At 37.9% G+C, this 19247-nt stretch overlaps 3 protein-coding genes across 4 annotated transcripts in view; 2 read left to right on the top strand and 1 right to left on the bottom strand.

Moving 5' to 3' along the window:
* TDRD9 (tudor domain containing 9) overlaps nucleotides 1–7851 on the bottom strand; it is an 87449-nt gene extending 79598 nt beyond the window's left edge. Inside the window, exon 1 of one of the 2 annotated variants that reach the window (XM_068399234.1) lies at nucleotides 7682–7851. In XM_068399234.1, the coding sequence (XP_068255335.1) occupies nucleotides 7682–7848 (167 nt within the window). In that variant the 5' untranslated portion in view covers nucleotides 7849–7851. The remainder of the gene's footprint in view (nucleotides 1–7681) is intronic. The other variant, XM_068399232.1, reaches the window with a different exon arrangement.
* Nucleotides 884–2344, top strand: RD3L (RD3 like). The gene is made up of 2 exons (XM_068399235.1): nucleotides 884–1182; nucleotides 2047–2344. Exons 1-2 carry the CDS (start codon nucleotides 884–886, stop codon nucleotides 2342–2344), a joined length of 597 nt encoding a protein of 198 aa, XP_068255336.1.
* An 834-nt stretch (nucleotides 7852–8685) lies between the features above and the next one.
* ATP5MJ (ATP synthase membrane subunit j) lies at nucleotides 8686–13453 on the top strand. The gene is made up of 4 exons (XM_068399573.1): nucleotides 8686–8774; nucleotides 10396–10526; nucleotides 12350–12370; nucleotides 13255–13453. The coding sequence occupies exons 2-4, from the start codon at nucleotides 10403–10405 to the stop codon at nucleotides 13278–13280; spliced, it is 171 nt and encodes a 56-aa protein (XP_068255674.1). The 5' UTR covers nucleotides 8686–8774; nucleotides 10396–10402; the 3' UTR covers nucleotides 13281–13453.
* Nucleotides 13454–19247: the final 5794 nt, after the last annotated feature.

Raw genomic sequence — 19247 nt, 5'->3', positions numbered from 1 at the left:
AGTCATTTTTCTAAGCACAGTTTGAGTAAAGGCGGGGGGTGTCGGGGGGAGAGAAAAAAGAAAAAACCTTGTTTTCTTCCAGCAGTAGTAACAGCCTAGAAACAAGATATACTAGAATAAGAGACCTTCAAGCAAACTCACCTGAAACAACACTGTTCAGACAACTGCAAAGGTAATTTATGTTATTTTATTCCAATTAGTATGCTTGTGTCTGCATGATTTGTAACAAACTGCAATTTAAAAGCCTATTCCACCAGATTCCTGTTTCCAGGTTATATAAACAAGAATTTATTTAAAATAAAAATTTATACAGAAGTTTTAAAAATAGATCACTCGGAGTTCCAGCACTTAACTTTATTTAATAACTTTTTAAATATACAGGTTACTTCCAGTTTTGGAGGTTTGGGGTTTTGTTAGGGGTATTTTTTGCTGTTGTTCTGGTTTTGAGGGGGTTCTTGTTTAGTTGGCTTTGGATTTTTTGTGGGTTTTTTTGGTGTTTTATGGGTTTTTTGTTTTGTTTGGGTTTTGTTGTTGTTGTGGTGGTGTTTTGTTTTGGTTTTTTTTTAAAGCATATATACCACCAGGATAAAAATGAAATATTTCCAAGATGATAGATATGCACGTTTAATCGCTGTAAACTTCACATAGCTATGTTAACTCAGAAAACAGACAGAAAATATTAGAAAATACAAGGCTTGTCAGATTTATTACAGCTTGGCGATTATTGTTATCACTAGTTACATTGTACTGCAAAATATTTTAGAATCATTAATAAAGTTTCTTTCAAACATTCAGTAGCTAAGAAGGAAGTCCACAGGTATAAATACATTGGTTGGACAGAAATAAACAAAATTTTTTTTTTCTCTCCCCTCACAGCTTAAAAATGCCATTTTTTGGGTGGATGAAATGGTCAAAAAATGATTCCTACAAACCTGCAAGATATCCTGGATCAGAAGTAGTTACAAAAACCCTACTGAGGGAATTGAAATGGCACTTGAAAGAACGTGAAAGATTAGTGCAAGAGATTGAAAATGAACAAAAAGTCCAGAAGACTGGCATGGATTACAACTGGTTGAAGAACTACCAAAACCCTCAAGCAACAATTCCAGCTACTGAGCAACGGCAGCTCGAAGTTCTGTGTTCACAAATCCAGCCTTGCCAAACAGGAACTGTTCTCAGCAGGTAACTTTCATATTTCTCTAACTTTGAGTACTCTGTCATAAGTGAGATGTTTCTTCTACCTAATCCAAGCTTATATTTGGCTCTGATCTTTCTCCTAAAGTAACAATGACCAGAAACAGATTTTTACAGGTGTTTTAGAAATTATATCTTTACTTCAATATGTTGTACTTGAAGTTTTTAATCAGGATTTTCCTGGTCTAATCCAAAACAAGCCAAGTATCACATGCTTAAGCATGTGACCTCTCAATACTTTCAGTTTTTTCCCTGTTATTTATCCCCAATATTTATTAAATAGTAACCCAATAATCAAAAATCAAATTAAAGCAAGGCACTGTTACGCAGAAACCCAGCCTCACTGTCCAAAATGCCTGAAAGCTTATAAAACTAGCAAATCAGTGTAAAAAAAAAAAATTCCCATTTTTTAAAAACAAACAAAACCCCCCGCATTTTACAAAGACAAATACTCCTATGTATATAATACTCCTATTTTAAATACATTCTCTAGGGACATGTCGAAACAACAGAACAAGCCTATGTGCCTTTCAAAGCCCAGAACACACCTAAGGGCAAAGTCAGTTTAAATCAAGTTATCCAGATGGGCCAAAAAAAACCCCAAATCAAACAGCAAGCATATCCAATAACAATAGCTTTCAATCCTCATAATAGCTGGATCACATCCAGTGCATTGTTAGGGCTCTTTTCCTCTTACAATCTTTTGGGGGAGGTGTGTGGGGAAATGTGGCAGCAAGGAATATATGAAACTAGAATGCAGTCATTTCCGCCTCCCTCCCCTCAAAAGACCAGAGAGGAAACAGAGGAGTTTTCAACACTGATGATTAGATTTCAATTTTTGCTTGTTTCTAGATTTCGTGAAGTTTTGGCAGAAAATGATGTTTTACCTTGGGAAATAGTCTACATATTCAAGCAAGTTTTAAAAGATTTTCTTACCACCATTGCAAGAGAAAACCAACAAGACCAACTGGTAACTGCACGGAATACAAATTGCTCTGAACATTTCAGCCGGCATGGAGACAGTTCTAATAAATCAGACAAAGATGAAATCCCCACGGTTTCAAGTTATGTCGACAAAACCACACAAAGCATGTTTCCCACCTTCTCTCACAGAATCTGGAATCTACCCTATTACTACCCGTCAAGTTAAGTTGGTTTGTGTTTCTTTCAAAAAGCTGCGTAGAGGTTTTCATTCCTTTTGTGTGATTGCCATCCACAAACACAGGAATAAGAAATGTGACATGCTCCCCTCTGATTACAGCTACTATGCAGTATACAAACTTTAAATATGAACTCTCCTTTTATCTTTATAGTACCTTAAAGATGTTGTGTTTGAAGGCATCTTTTAACCAAAAACATAGATGTTCCTGGAAAAACTCTGAAGCATTCTATTTTTTAGCCATATACAGCCAGATGTATTTAAACAAGAAAAACCTGCTTTCCATATTTTGAAATAGCATCAATCCACAAAGTGTTAGGCAAAAACTTCTGTATTTGTCACATAGCTTTTAGGCATTATGAGAACTTTATACTGTGTAAGATAAATGGTTTGACACAATATCAGTTATACCAAATAAACTGATAAATACTTTTTGGAGCTCAACAGTTATTTCTTAACTTCAAGAATAAGTTCTAAAATGAAAACAATGTCAGAAGTTACAACACACTGCATGTACTGTTTCTATATTTTTTCCAAACTGTACTTTGCACTTCCTGAAATACGGTGCAGACAGACAACGATATGAAAACATTGGCTATTTAACGGCATTTAACAACTAGCTCTCTATTCTCTAAGAAGTTCATGAATTATTTTATTTCAAATAGTTGTACTCCTTCATTTGACTTATTGGAAGTTATCCTGAAACCCAGACTCTGCATTAAACTTAAAACGTTTTGATCAAATCAGACAGTACTTTTCTAGAGTAGCAAAAGAGTCAACAGATCATTTCCAAAGCAAGAGGTGACCTTTTTAAGTTTAAGTAAAAAAAAACCTCATGTTTTTCAGTTGCCATCATCTATCACTGTGTATTCATAACAAACTTTTACAAAACTAATTGGATATGTAGCAGTTAGTTGCAACAGATAATTAGAGCAGAAAATCAATGAAAATATATGCCAGAACTCAGTTTGCTACATTTCCAATTGGGCTCCCATCACTGTATATAACGAACTTTTACATGTCTTATGTAACCTCTTCATGTCCAGATTTCCTTTTAATCTATCTGCCACATCACAAAAAATGGGCAAGACTCACATGTCGCAATTCACAAAATGCACTATTTTGCAAACATAGAGGAAAACTGCTTCCTCTGGTATTTTCTTCAAACATACTGAAAACGACATTCAGATTGCCCCAAGTTGGTAACATACAACTGAAAGATATTTCCTTATGCTCCACAGTTGTATCCCCCAGTCAAGACAGAATTTACTAATAATGCAACATAAATTTGGTGAAACAAATAGTACAATGTTTTCATAAAAGATAAAAATATTATTTTTTAAAAATCTTTGGAAAGCTTATAATCTAGAGAACATTTCATGCAGAAGAGTGGAAGATAATATACACAGAAGGTGAAACAAGCAAAACTCTTGCGTACACCTAACTAACAAAGCACTAGAGGACTAGAGTAAATCAGTTCCTACAGGTTTTGAGTAACAAAAAATTGCAGCTCAATACCAAAAGTAACTACTCCCTCTACTTCCCATAAGCTAAATACACAAAACTTCACAAGCATGTGCAAACTCATTATATCTGCGCTCAGAGCTGGTATAAACTCTTTGCCCTCCTCTTGTACAGCTGTCAGTTTGTGGATAAGTAACAAAAGAGTTGATCTCAACTTACTCTGCCCTACTGATGCCGAATAAAGAGTTTCAGACTCTTTTCATGCAGTCCTAAACAATCCAGACATGGATCCCTGCATGAAGGCAGGACAGTTTGAAAGAAAGGTTTTTCTTCAGTGATAAAGCTCCCAAAAGAGTCAAACTTCACGTACCTTTTCCATAGGAAAGAGGTACTAAGCATATAAAAGGCAGTAGCAGAATTAATATTACATTGAGAATTAACATCCACAATGCTGGTTTCAGAAAATAATTTTCATTTGGTCAAATGTGCAAGACTACTGCAATGGTAATTCACATAAATTAGTTTCTTAAACAGTACCTTCACAGCTTTCTATTGGAAAAGAGAAAAAAAAAATAGTGAAAAAATCCCTAAAAATTTAGCTTTCAGATTTTAGTTCATGGAAAATGGTAGGCCAGTAAACACGCAAGGTTCACTAACCTTTATGAGCATCAAAAACAGGTAGGAGGAAAAAAAAAACCAACCCTACAAAACGACCACAGATACAATTTACCCATTCTTCATAAATTTCACTTCAATTTCACTTTAATATAAGCAAATGCAGTCTTCTAAGTCCAGAAACAAGGACTATCAACTACAACATATGCTAAAAGGCAGTCACTGAATAACATAGTTAAAAGAATTATATGGGCATCAGTTTCTGAGAACTATTATCTTCCCATAACAAGCTCAATTACTAATACTGCTATTCTAGAGATAGTTCTGATAACAAGATGGAAAAACCCTCGGAAAATGAGGCATCATTGGTAAAGGAAGAGAAGACATTCTACATCTCTTTTTAAGGGAGACGTGAAGCTTTTAGGTCCCATTAGACAGTCTCAGTAACATTTTTGTAAAATATTAGTTATCACACACTCATGTGCAATAACACACCTGTTATTACCATTGCCAATTTGGTATTAATCCCACACATTCTTACATATAAATTTATGCAAAAGAAGTAGGAAGACAGTCTCCAACAATAATCGTATATCCGGCTTGAAATAAGTATAAATAAGCGTTTGAAAACTCTGAAATAATTTTGGTTTTGATTTTCCCAAGAAACAAACAAAGAGTTTTGAAGGAAATATTAAAAGAGACTATTATACTACAAGCTGTCTCAACAAAAGGAGAGAAATTCTTTTGTTTTCAGCTCTTCAAATTCTTTCTTAAGAAGTCAGTGAATAAAATCAAAGCATTTTCTACTTGAATCTAAACCTTCTCAAGATCACAGAATGGTTAGGGTTGGAAGGGACCTCTGGAGATCATCTAGTCCAACCCCCTGCCAGATATTTTCAAGTTTTGCAAAAACTCTCTAAATGTAAGCACATCCCCAGAACTGTGAAACAGAAGTGTACATGGAAACAAAACACAGCTAAGCAAACATACCTTCTATATAGAGGTCCTTTTCGTTTTGCAGCAGCACACACATGCACCTATCATCTATGCTCAAAGATTTTATACATGTCTAATGATGAACAAATTCCATCCATATTTTCATAAATGGCTATTTAGGATACATATTTCCTCTCTCTCTCAAATGGGAAAGAAAGAAAGAAAAAAAGAACAACTGTAAAAATAACTTCTCTCTGTTAACACAACTGTCAAACCCCAGAACTCTTGTTATCTGCTAAGGCTTTTGAGTGGAAAGAGGTATCTGTCAAACCAAAGATAAAGGATTTTCTCTGCCTAGGCACACACAGCTTGATGAATCTTGCTAATTTGTTCTGTGTTACTTAGCAGATTTCGGTGGCTTAGCGCTCTGTTGGGCTCAAGAATCTCTTGTCAAACCCTTCCCAAGTACTACAGAAATGTTACTGGCACCTAAATAAACACTGAGAACTCACAGACATCTCATACATACTGGGTTTAAGAATTACATTCACAGTAAATAACCTTAAACTATAAAATTCTGTCTGGTCACTTCTGGAAAATTTTAAGTACTTGCATAAAAACCAGTTGCTCTCAGTCAGAGATTCAGAGCTTGCTAATGGCAGCACTTTAACATTAAAGGATGAGAGGGGATAGATACTTTGACGTGCCAGTTTTGTCCTTTCCTTGAAGCAAAGACAGAAACCAATAGCCTAAACAGTCTCTGCTGAATGGTCAAGAATAGCTGCTCTTAAGATGTTAGGCAAAAGGTTCATTCTTTTGCAAAAACCCATGTACGCCCTTTTAAGAGAGTTCCTGAAACACAGCGACCCATACATCATACAGGAAAGCACAGACACTCACTCTAAACTACACCTCCAGCTAATTTTGAAAAAAACTTTAGTATATGAAAGTGTATACAAAACACTTTTCTATAGCCAACACAGATATGCTAACCAAACCGGACCTAAATACTAAGGTTATTGTGCACTGCCACACCACCTTCCAGTTTAGGCAGCATCCAGGAGAAAGTCTTTTTTCTTTTGTCTCCAATATCCAGACCCTAGTGAAAACCAAATGTACCTGGCTGCTATGCAAATGTACACACAGTTCTCCTTGGCTGTAAACTCTGCCATCTGAGAATAAAGCACATTCAAGGAGTGACATAGCAATCAATATACCTCGAATAGCTTTACCTAGTAATTTAAATGCTTCAGACAGGTCACAAGAGCAATGAACATACACAGTTTAGTTAGAAAACACATAGCAGTCGATTCAGGAAAACAGACTGTTAATTGCTGCTCAGAGAAAACAAAAGTTCCTATATGGAAGCGAACAAAGACTCATTTTCAAGTAACTGAGAACATCTGCTGTAGGTTGTTGCATCAGTATTTTAACTGCTGGAAAACTGCTGGCTGGAGAGGAACATGAGAAGAACAACTGATAAGTCAGTCAAATTTTCATAACAAATTAAACTTACCACAAAGTTATAGGGTAGGTAATACCTACTTAAGAATATTTGCTTAAGAATTTCGATATAAACAAAGGATTGATCTACTCAAAAGTGCTTAGTTACAAATAATGTATGAAACACTACTAGTAAAAAAATTTATGTACGGTAAAATAATTATTTGACATTTAAGGATCAGCCTCTGAAAACAACACGATAAAAGCCTGTAATACTGTTAAAGGACTATGTGGCAAAAATGAAGATCAGCTCAAATCAGCAGTGTTGCTCATTGATTTAATAGTTAAATGCATAAAAACACACTCTGTGAGAATATTATTCCCTAATGAACAAATAAGTTTCTTCCAGAATCTCATTTTATTTATCACTTGCCACTGCCAAAATTCCTAAGCTACACACCTGAATCAGAACAAACCAGGTCTTTTCTAGCTGTTCCACAGTTTTTCAACAGCACGAGCTGCAACTGCACAACAGCACTAAAGCACTTCAGAGAAGGCAAATCCTACACGCACCATGTCTAGTGATGATCAAGACAATAGAGGTAAGTAGCAAATCAGAAAATAACTGAAGTACTAAAGCCACAAGAACACACCTGTCCACACCTGGGCTACAGCCACAAACATTACAGAGGGTGTTAGGCTGGAATGCAACAATTGAGCCCACGCAAAGCAGCGGAGCCAGAGGGGGCAGTCCAGGCCCTGGGAAATGCCCTGCGTGCTTGGGGCCACGGGCACACACACGAGAGGAGGGACGTCACCGGTGTCCTCGCCCCGGGCGTGAGGAGCAGAGGCCCAGCACCCCGCACTCACCCCACAGCCATTAACTGCTCCCGTGCAGCGACGGAGCCTGGAGCGCAGCAGTGGGGACTGCGCAGGGCGCCGGCCTGTGCCTCCTCGCCCAAGAACTCAACGGCGGTGACAGCTTTGCCGATGGTGAACCAGTCGCTGATCTGCTCCGCGGTGAGCTTCCGCAGCATGATGGCGGCCGCCCGCGCCTCGCACCGCGGCTCCCGCACCTCGGCTCCCGCCTCGCGCGCATGCCTGCGCTGCCCCTCAGCCCGGCCCCGCCCCTGGCGCGTGACCCAAGGGCCAGGCGCCGCGCTCTGCCGTGGCGGCTGGGGGGATGGTGGTGCCCGCTTTGATCGGAAACCTCCGAAGCAGCGAGCGTGGCCCCCCGCCTGGCTGGCTCCTCCTGTGCTCTTCACAGGGCAGGGCTCCCTCCCTTCTCAGCCACGAGGGGCCCAGGGTAGGCAGTTTCCCCCTCACACCCACAGGACGATGGCCGAGGGCTGCTCTGGAATCCCAGTCGCCCTCTTTCCCGTCGCCTGGAGGAAGCGGCCCGCAGGCACGTAGATGCCTCAGCCCTCCTGAATCTGACCCAGCTGGTGCCTCCCGGTTCTCAGGACGGGCTTAGAAAAGATACGCTATGTAAAGACTCGCGACAGGCCGTTATCGGCATTGTTTTTCGCACAAGACGCTTGTGTTCCCTTTTCAGGAAGGGGGAGTGAGGGGCGGGTCGGGCAAAACACTGGTGAGACAGACCCTGGCACTGCGTGTGGACTCCTTCAGCGAGAGGAGCTCTGGGGGTGCCGGGCAAGGCCCTGCAGCGGCGGAGGGGCCGCAGGAACGGGACTGGCGTGTCGCGCGAGGCTGCTTCCCCCGCGCGCTGCACGGCACGAGGAGCGGCAGCGACGGGGGACGAGGCACAGCGGCACGGAGCGCGGGCTGGCCGGGAGCTCTCGTCCTCCGCAGCCGTAGGGGGCGCTGCGCGTTGGCGGCGCCTGTCTTCATCCGAGGTGTTCGCTCTTTGGCGCGTCCTTTCCCAGCATCCCCCGCGGCGGCAGCGGAGCCCATCCCCGCTCGGTGACCTTCGCTGGCAGCCTCCGCGCTCCCGGCTCTAACGGTGGGTTTCGGCCCAAGCGAGGCCTGGCGGTTGTTGGCGGGCATCGCTGAGGGGTGTCTCGGGGAGGCAGCTGTGGTTCCGCCTGGGAAAGGAGGAAGGGGGGGAGAGAGGCGCGGCCAGCGACGCTCGAGCTCTGCCGTTACCCTCTTCCCCCCTTCTCCGTGCGGAAGGAGCTGTGTGGGTCAGGCCCCGGGAGGGCGGCAGGTCCCCCGGGCTGCCGTGGGGTCATGGCGGGGAGGTCGATGGGAAAGCAAATTCGGCGTTGTTCCGGAGAGTTTTCCGAAAAAAAGGCCTGAACAACATCGCGTCCACCGAGGCCTTGGGGAGAGGCCTCTGCTGTGTTTTAGCAGGGTGTCAATTGGAAATAGTATTGCTTGTTCTCTGTATTTTGTAGTAGTGGGAAAATCCTTTCCTTCCTATTCAATCTCCTTGTTAGTATGTCTTGATATTCTGCTACAGCAGAATTACTGCTATTGTAGAACTATTAATCTCAAACTACAAATACTGGAAGCTTTGGGGGGGTGCAGTGCTCTTAATAGTATTGGTGAAAGCACAACACTATTTCAGGGAATCTGTCCACAATAATAAATTTGATTGAAATGTCTGTCCATAAACAAGTAAAGATAAATGTGGGTTTGTCTATAATTATACATTAATTTCCATGAAGATGCTTTCATTCTTTAAGAACCACCTAGATTTTTTGTTGTTTTGTCTTTGGCTACTCTTGCATCCTTTTCTCTTTGATGCTTGCCAAAGGATGCTTTACATTTAGTAATGGCAAATAAGTAAGTATTACCTCAGAAGTTTAAATCTGCTTTTCTTTCCTGGGACTCTGGTTTACCATATGTGTATATAGCTGACTTAATTGGGTTGTAATCAGTGTAAATAGTGACTTTATTGGGGTGCAGTGCTGTATGTAAGACAGTAGAACATAGAGTACTTCAGTGCAGTGTGGTGCAGATGTGTACTAACATGTTGTATAGGAGCTAGGGTAAGCTTTATTTGGAAACATCTTACAGTTTAATGTTTGTCTAACAAAGCTCCATAGAACGGAAAAAAATATGCGTAGGTTCTTGCTCTTGGGGCATATTTTGAAAGTAAAATATTAATGATAAATCTTGAATTCAGTAGCTTAACATCATTTATATTGCTATTTTGAATAGAAATTACCATATTGGGAGAGACATCTTAGCTGTGGGGGAGGGAGGGAAAATAACTTGGTAGTGAAAGGAAGGAGCCTCTCTAGCTTGTCTGAATGAGGCTTTCCTCCTGAAAGACTCTGGAAACATTAAAAAAAAAGCTGTCACTGATAGGGAGAGAGGAGCCTAGCTATTGCTACTCTAAATGCTCTATTGAGTCATCTTTGAACCCTTTCATCAGCTGTTGTTGTTATTTTTAATTGTCTTAGCTCATAAATTGTAACCTTAACTCTGAATTTTCATTGCTTTGCTTTGGAATAAGTACTTTTGCATGTTTGGGGATATTTTTTTTTAACCTGTAAACTGCTGCTGACATATATCAGGATTATGTACATACATAAATATATATATGTACATATATATTAAAAATACAGCAGGTAAGAATACACTTGCAAAACTCACCATGGCAAAACTTCTTACAGTTTTCAGATGGTGCAGACCATGCTTCCAAAGTCATGGAGAGCCATGAAATTCTACTTCACTACCGTGTATCAAGAAATATGGGTTGGTGTAGCATTAACAGCTTACGTCTATTACAAAATTTCATATGGTGGTAAGTTACACATTATAGTCTTCATTAGCTGTTAATTTATAGGTAAAATTCATGGATGAGAATATCTGTAACAGTTAGAAATCTATCATTGAAAATATCCAGCAAATAAGAAATTAACAGTCTTACTTAAGGCCAGGTCTTTGCCATAAAAATTTAGAAGTTTTAACCTGCACAGTGTAGAAGGTTGCACTAACAAAAATACTCAAATACCAGTGTAACTCTGCTTACATTATGAAGAGTAGGTAACATAGGAATTGGTTTTAAAAACACACATCTAACTTGCAATGTACAGCCAGAGGCTTCTCCTGTAGATTTGTCCTGAAGGGGAATGTAAGACTGTTCAGAACTAGAACTTACTTTGATTAGAAATTTTTTTATAAAGCCCTTATTTTTTTGAGTTTTTGCTCAAGACCTGCAAAAAAATACAGTTTTTAAAAGGTTTTCCCATGTGAACTTGTGAAAGTTAAAGCACTTAGTTTATTTTGGGCTGAGGCACCTCAAAATACGAGGTACGTCACTGAACATTAAAATATGTGTTACTTGGTGATATTGGATCACTTTCTCAGAGGAAGAAACAGAACATCAAATGTAAAAATAACAAATTTGAGTGGGCCAGGTCCCTCAAAGCAGAAGGGTACAACAGATTATGGTGTCTCAAAGGTCCTATTCTTCAATTTTGGCTATGCTGAAAAAATTCCAAGTCAAACCCTTTACTAGCTGTCGTGAACAATGAAATGTTATAAACTATAGACAAACTTGACAAGGAAAGGAACCCCTCACTGTGGAAACAATCTGAGTGATGTTACATCAACATTTCTCTAGCTTTGTCCAAATAACTTGTAGCAGGTCCAAAACTGTTACGCTACCCTTAAAACCTTAAGTAAATATAAATACTTGAACAGCCAGAGAAAAAAAAATAGTTTAACTTCTGCTTTAACTTCTTTAATTTCAAGGAGAATTTAAAATTGACAGACTGTTTCAAGTTTATGTTCTCATGCTACTTTAACTTATGATTTAGATAATAGATGTGGTGGTGTAGGGTTTTGATGGCCAAAGCCATTATCTGGGGCAATTGCATCCTAAGCATTACTTTAAAGTGCAAAAAGCTTTTAATAGTTGTAACCCTTTCTGCAGTTTGGGGAACAGTTTTGCAACTTATACGTATATTTATAGAAGAGTATGTTGTAGAATAACTTTGATTGGAAGAGGGACCTCTTGAGCTCACCAGGTCCAAACCACTGCTTAAAGTAGTTAGATCAAAGTTACATCAGGTTGCTCATGGCCTTATTCATAATTCAAATAAATATTTCCAAGGGTGGAGATTGCACAACCCCTTATGACTGTCTTCCTTACAAAGAACTTTCTCCACCTGTTTTTGTCTGATCACTGCAAATCAGTATTTTAGGAGAACAATTACAATGGGAATGTAAAATAAGCTATTTTACTTACAAAGGAAGATATTAAAGCAAACTGTATTCTTATCACTTCAGTTTACATCCATATGTTGTGTGTAGATATATCCATAATTTAGGTAAAGTGGTACCATTCTGTATACATTTCTTTTGAATTACAGTAGGAGTCTTGATGGCTACAATTTCTAAATGCATGGAGTCTTGGTTAATTAAAAACAAGCAACTTTAAAAAAATCAATATAACGTTTACTCACACGTACCATGAAAAGTACGTGTTGTACACTTCTAAAATCTTGTTCAAGCTAAATTAGCGAATCATTAGTATAATCTAATTGACGTTTATATGCAAAAAGTAAATAGGAACCAGTTTTTTAAATTGTCATTGTTCATCTTTTTTTTTTTTTCTTCCAGGCAAAAAAGCAGTGGCAGATAGTAAGTATTAAATATCTAATACCCTCTTGTATTTTTTTAAATGAGTGCAGTAAAAATTAGCTCAGCATATTTTACGTAAGTTTGGGGTTTAAGTTACAGATTTAGCAAATGTTTAAAGAGTACTTCAAAATACTTAGTTTTGGTTGTATTGATGGTTTTATAACCTAGAAACATCTGTGAATCTGCACAGATGCTACCTCTGTCTTAAACTGTCCTTCGCATAGGTTTTAGGAGTAGAATGGAAGTTGTACGCCTTGATTGGGGTGGGGGGAGGAATTCTTTTAAATAGTAACAACCATATAATTTAATGGAATTACTTAAATCAGCACGATCTCAAGAGCAGCTATTTTAGCTGTCAAGAAACTAGGAAGTTTAAACTTGTATTTTGAATTTGGATTTTTATATCTTCTATAAGGTAGTGTTTAGATATTTATGGACAGTTTCTTCTGACATCACATTGGAATTTAGTTTTTCATAAGCTGCTATATCTCAGTTAACTTTCTGCACCATGATAGTCAAATTGCTCGCAGTTGAATTTGTATATGCAAACATTATTTATATTTTTAAATGTGTCATTAGTGAAAATACTGCCCAGTGGACTTAAGGATAATAGCATAAATAAACTTCAATTTAGAAAGAACCATACAAAAACTGGGGAAGAATGGATGTTTGCCTATAATAGTGCTTTAAAACTTGGGACAGAGGATTTTTAGTGTTGGCCAAGTTTATGTAGTTTGAGGGTTTTGTTTTATTTGACAGGGCAGTTGAATCTGCCAGTTCTTGTGCTGAGATGTAGATACAGTTGTCTGTTCTACGTTCTGAACTATGTTCCTGAATCGATTTGCTCTACTGTTTGAACAGTCTAAATTGTGTCTTTGTTTCAGAGTCCTCTGGTGCTGGCCATCATTAAAGACCTTTTCTCTTCGTGGAGTATGAATTTGGTGGTTTTTCATCTTTACTGTAAATGAAGCAAGTTACAACCGTAGGAAAGTTAATTCTAAAACTGTACCTGATCCATCTGCTGTAACTAGAGAAAGAATTAATCCATTGAGCAACAAGGAATTAAACATGTTGGACAAAGTATGCTGGAGTGTATTGTTAACCTAATTTTTAGAATAAGCCTTTTTGTTTTCTACAGTTCTTCCAAGTTCCATCTTAAACTCTTTCAATAGTACTTTGAAAAAGACCAAATTTCTATAACTAAACTTCTTAATAGAATTAGCCGACATTTCTTACAATAGCATTAAGCCTCTTTTTTTTTTCCCTAATGGTACCTTTTTTGGCTAAACTTTTGAAATACTCCATTTACTTTTAAAATGTCATTTAATAGTATGCCAAGTGTGAGGACTGAATTCTCAGCTTTTTGTCAACTTGTGGTGCAATAATTAAGGGTACAAAAAGGTTTTTTTAAAACCTTAAATTTTTTTAAAGAGTTATTAGTTCTGCAAGGTTTAAAAGCAAAAGTCGTATTATTGTTAAAACACCATGCAAAATGTTTACAGAGGTTTTCTAAAAGTACGTTATTGGCAACTATCTTGTTTTGTCCTTCATATTCAGTAGTGCTAAGGAATTATTCTGAAAGGTTCTTCCTTTACTCACAAGTTTTGCAAAGAAGTAATAACATGCCCATATTGTATGAGAAAACTCGTACTATGTCGGCCCTCATCTGCCATTTGAGCTTATGAAAATCTCAGAATTTAAAAGGAATAATGAAATTGCACACCGTGGCAGCAGTTAATATGAGCATAAGGAAACATTTAACTGACTTCAAAGAGTTTTCCTTTTTCCTGAAAATTTAGAAGTAATATATGTATTACTAAGATGGGTCATTAGTGGTTTTTGCAGATAGCTGTTAAATAACTCCATAGCTAGTATTATATTTTGGAGACCCTAGAAACCTATACTATAGTGTATAAAACCAAATTTGGACTAAACAAATTTGTTTAAATTTAGCCTAATCTGCTTTTGAGAAGATTAAGAAGCTTAAGTCATTTTAATGACTTAATGCTTACGTACATCTTTTTAACTACTTCACTGAAACATCTTAAATCTTTCAGCTTGATTAAAGTTTTGCTTTTCAATCTCTCCAACTGCAGCATCTGGCCATAACTTAAATACTTTGTATTTGAATACTCAGGAGCTTGCTAACCTTACCTGCTGATGGTAAACATTCCAAACACTGTTGCCTTGAATTTCTTCAAAATTTATACTTCTGCTCACGCTTAATAGCTATATCTACTATGAGTAGAGTAAAATTACCAGTCATATTTCTCTGAAAGCTTTTTTAAAAAGGCAGGTATAGCATTACTCAATTTAAAAAGAAGAGCTGACATCTCTCTTTCATGCATTCTTGATATTTCTTCCACTTTCCACGGTTTTCCTTCTTGTTTCATCTTCCCTTGATGTTTTAGCTGATTCTCTCATCACTTTCATAATTTCTATATGGGTTTTTCAGTGTTTCCTCACCACAGAAGAATGAATGAGAAGTAGAAAGAACTCACTATTTGTTTCCTTACATAAAACCAAAAGCATCCAGATGAAGGGAACAGCGAATAAAAACTAGAAGAAGATGGAGCTCCAAATGAACAGATACTAGGACAGTGGTGATTGCAGGGTGGGTCAGAGTTGTGGTATAGTTAATAAGTGGTTCAGATTGAAAATTTGTGCCAGGTAAGGAGCTATACATGCATTTGTAATGCAAATTTATGATCACTAAGTTACAGTTCCTAAGATACTACACATACTTCAAATGACCTGCTTTAGCAATTTTCAATTACAGAGCAGAGGAAAACAAGCTAGGGAAGAAACATTAATCACTTCAGTTTTTGCTTCACCTTAGCTAGAACCTAGCACACTGGGACTGAGCTACATCAACATGTCTGATCTCCTAGATGTTAATTGAAAAGCAAGAGGAGCTTCTGCTAACCTGCCCTTGGAGCACAGTTAACTGCACTTTTAGGTAAACTTCACCTACTTCAACCCAATGCTTCATGATATCTGACTTGTTTGATTTTCTAGTAGGGAAAGAAAGTACATATGGGCAGCAAAGTCTGGGTTATGAAAACTACAGTTTCTACTGAAATAATGCTATTTGCAAGTGGTTCTTGCATTAGTGCATCTCTGTCAGAAATTTCTATGAAGGTTGCAGAATATTCCTTCCTGTTTGTGATTAACACAAATATCTCTGCAAAAGATAAGGAAAGCAAAACTGGTGTTTACGTTTAAATAGATTTTTTTTTTTCTTGAGTCGGATACAGACGGAGGAAATGTAACTTTCAGTCAGTGGCTTGACTCAAAAGCAGAAACCAACACACCCATAATGTGTAACACCTGTAGTACTATCTATATCCTTTCTGCTCCTCTATGCTGAAGCGTAACAGGTAGTATAAAAGACAATAGAGGAAAGTTAGCTAAGGCATTATAAGTGCCATGTCTTATTTACAGTGAGGTGTGGAAGGGGTAATCAGTTTTCTTTGCAGCACTGGCATCTGGAGTGTGGCCCTAGGTAGAAAAGCATTGCAAAGGAGTACCCTTGAAGCGAATACTCTTATTTTAGAATATGTGCCTTTTTTTCTAATTTAGCTACAGGTGATTTCTAAAGCTAACTTAAACCAAAAAGATTTTCTTGTTCTGGGTAGCTGTCTATATAGACAAGCCTCAGCTCCAGAACAAACCAAATTTTCTATGTAAATGACTATTTAAGATCAGGACTTTAATCCATGGAGGTAATATTCATCATGATGCACAATTAAACACTGTGGGGGGGGAAATGCTTACTGCTCATTGACGGATCATGCTGTTTCCACTTAGCTGCTGCCTCTTTGTATTGCTGACTTTTCTAAAACGAGAGGATTACATTTAAACTTTGTGGAGTAAAATAGTTCAGCAACTGCATTTTTCATTTGTTGCCTGCGATAAGGCATTAGCAAGGACAAAAACTTCTTCCTACCTTTGCAATGTTGGTGGAACAACAAATTCCTATTGGGGTTGAAAAGCCTCATCCAATTACTGCAGCACCATCTTGACCAAGTTTTTCTGTAGCACTGGTAAATTTTTTTTTTTTTTTTAAATCGATACAGAACATGAAAGCTCAGTAGTAGGGAGCTGTATTAATAATGACAATGCTAATGAAAGATGTGATCTTTTTACAGAACAAATACTTCTGTATTTGCCCTTCCATGCTGGGTCTTAATTATGGCCAGGTTTTCTCATTGTGTAGCTCTGAGATTTCTAGAACATTTTCAAGTGTTGTCCTACAATCTCGGAGTATTGCCTGCATGCTAATAAAGTATTATGGAATACTCTAGGGGAGCAGCAAAACACAGTCACGAGCCAAGGAAACATTAGTCACAGGGCCCAACCTACTTAACCTCTTTAATGGCTAATGTGGAGAAAACCCCAAATGTGTATTCATGTTAATTGGGAGGATGAGTAAAGTTGAAGGAAATGATCTAAAGTAACTAAAACAGCTGAACAAGTCTCCTATTTGTCTGAATCATAATAGCAAACCACTGTTTGTAGTACAAGTACACCCTGATACAGAGCTGGTATGTATATACGTATTGACTTTCAGTCCCCAAGGAAGGAAAACTATCAGGTGCTTACATATGACATCACCACCAGATGGCTGAAATGAAACTAACTGAGGAAATCAACGTGTGAAATCTATTGTTTCATTCACGGAAATCTGTAAAGCTGCTAGGAAGGAAAGAACAGTAAGATGGAGATTCCCTGAGGCATTAAATACGTTGGTTAACAATTTGGTAAATGGAGGAATAAGGAGTGACAAAATAGTGCTTGAGCAGCAAGCTCTTCATACTATAATTCCATGACCTTTAGCGACTAACATTTAGCAGCTAATACTCTCTTTACTTTAAGAATATAAAGCCATGTGACTGATTTGGTAATTTATGAAGAACTCTTAAACAAGAAATTCCTGTAGTCTACTCCACTGCTGCAGGCAAACTACTTGGAAACAGTTACTCTCCCCTAACTCAAAATGAACTGACCACCACAAGAATGGATTATTTGGAAGTTTTAATTAAATTCTGCTAAGAGTACTATGATTTCTTTGGTTGTGGTTTAACAGTCTGAGTACTCTGGCAGCTACACCAGCTTGTGGGGTTTCCATCCTTATACCACAGTGCCTTCCTCCTCATAGTTGTGCTGGTACAACTATTTGTGAATCAGATCAGGCAATTTTTCATAATTTTAGGGCTTTTTCCCCTCTAACATAACAAAACAAGCACTCAGGGTTTTATTCTGTTTTAATTTGGATCCATCTCCTGATCCTGTTTACAGCAAAGCTGCTTTATAGCTTGCATTACAGCACAACAGCAATTTTTTTTGCAGAAAAGGGTCAGAAGAATCAGAATTTCTAGCTTCCCATTTACTCACCCAGCTTTCCTAAGTCATCGTGTCCCTTACAATAATTTAATGCAAGTTTCCTCCTCATACCCAGCTACGCACATGATCAAAGTACTGTCTCTCCTACAAGAACTGTCATCACTGTCAACACTCACAGGAATAAAAAGAATGCAGAACTCCACCCTGTATACAAATCAGGAATGTCAGCTTGTGCTTCAGCACAAAGGCAGAACCTTGCTTCCTTCCTCTGTGACAGCACATCACTTTCTCAAGTTTATAGTATCACTTAATTAATTACGACAAACAAACAAGTAGGGAATAGGGAGAACAATTGTACCACAATATCCTAATGCTCAGTACTTGCAAGAAGAATACTTCTAGTAACAAAGGATAAATTTGGAAGTGGTTCTTCAAATCAAATTATATTATTGGTTGTCATCAAATTAAAATGCACTTTTAATTATTATGACCTTCAAAAACCTAAAGTAACTTTTTTTATTGTCATGACCTTTAACTATTTTATATCTGTATCATCACAGTAACTTCAGCTATCTGCTGGAACAGACAACAGATATTTCTTCAGAGCTAATGAAGTGTGTTTGCTAGGAAATGGTAACAGGGATTCTGTGGGTGGTAGAACTAACAGCAGTATACTGAATGAATCCCATCTGTGATGACTACTTCTGCCTACACAGATTTTTCCTGCAGTATCAGTTGTAGTCTTCATTTCTTGTTTTAACCTGTTGTGTTTAGCATGCTTTTGATAATATTAAGAATTGCTGCAATTAAGGGGGAATTCTTTAGGTATGAAGTAGAAACTGTTGTGAGATACTTCATATGGAATGCGATATAAACAAGCAAAATGTCAACAACTAAACTGAATACAACCAGAGTATTACAGGAGGAAAAAGGAGGGATTAATAAAATGGATTAGAATGTGAACAGGCATTGGATACACGACCAAGAATACAGGGAAGGATACCCTTTTTTTGAGGGTCTAACCAAAAGCATTTCCATTTTGATAATTAACTCCATTATTTATCTTGAGGATATAATAGAGCAGTCTCAAGCTATACTTTTTTGCAGCACTGTTATTGACTCTTTACTCTTGATGCTTCAGGTATACCTTTTAATTTAGTGTACTTGTACAGAAAAACAGCCCTGTTTAAATTATATTATACCTGACATTACAGTTCTCTCCTAATACTCCTTATGTTGTATTCCACATAGCACATACAGCTTGAAAAGAAAATTCTTTTGGTCCCAGTTAGGACCTCAAGACATGTCTCTAAAATAATTAGGAAAAATTTAAATTATGCATTTCTTTCAGTAAGCTAAGAATTGGAGTCATACCAATTCTAACAAAGGATCCGACTCTTGTTTCAGTAAACACCGAGACATAAATACTTTTCTGAATACTTTGATTTAGTTAATTCTTTTGGAGTAATGCAACTAGAAAATGAATCTTGCCAAAAATATTCTTACTTTGCTTTCAAATTATGTATTCTTA

Source organism: Nyctibius grandis, chromosome 4, assembly GCF_013368605.1.
Source record: "Nyctibius grandis isolate bNycGra1 chromosome 4, bNycGra1.pri, whole genome shotgun sequence".
Lineage (NCBI taxonomy): Eukaryota > Metazoa > Chordata > Aves > Nyctibiiformes > Nyctibiidae > Nyctibius > Nyctibius grandis.
Note: the sequence above shows the minus strand (reverse complement) of the source record. Positions and strands in the feature narration are given on the sequence as shown.

Coding starts and splice junctions, on each gene's coding strand:
- RD3L (XM_068399235.1), top strand. CDS start 884: ATGCCATTTTTTGGGTGGATGAAATGGTCAAAAAATGATTCCTACAAA. Junction 1,183..2,046: donor ACAGGAACTGTTCTCAGCAG/GTAACTTTCATA, acceptor GCTTGTTTCTAG/ATTTCGTGAAGTTTTGGCAG.
- ATP5MJ (XM_068399573.1), top strand. CDS start 10,403: ATGGTGCAGACCATGCTTCCAAAGTCATGGAGAGCCATGAAATTCTAC. Junction 10,527..12,349: donor TTACAAAATTTCATATGGTG/GTAAGTTACACA, acceptor TTTTTCTTCCAG/GCAAAAAAGCAGTGGCAGAT. Junction 12,371..13,254: donor CAAAAAAGCAGTGGCAGATA/GTAAGTATTAAA, acceptor TCTTTGTTTCAG/AGTCCTCTGGTGCTGGCCAT.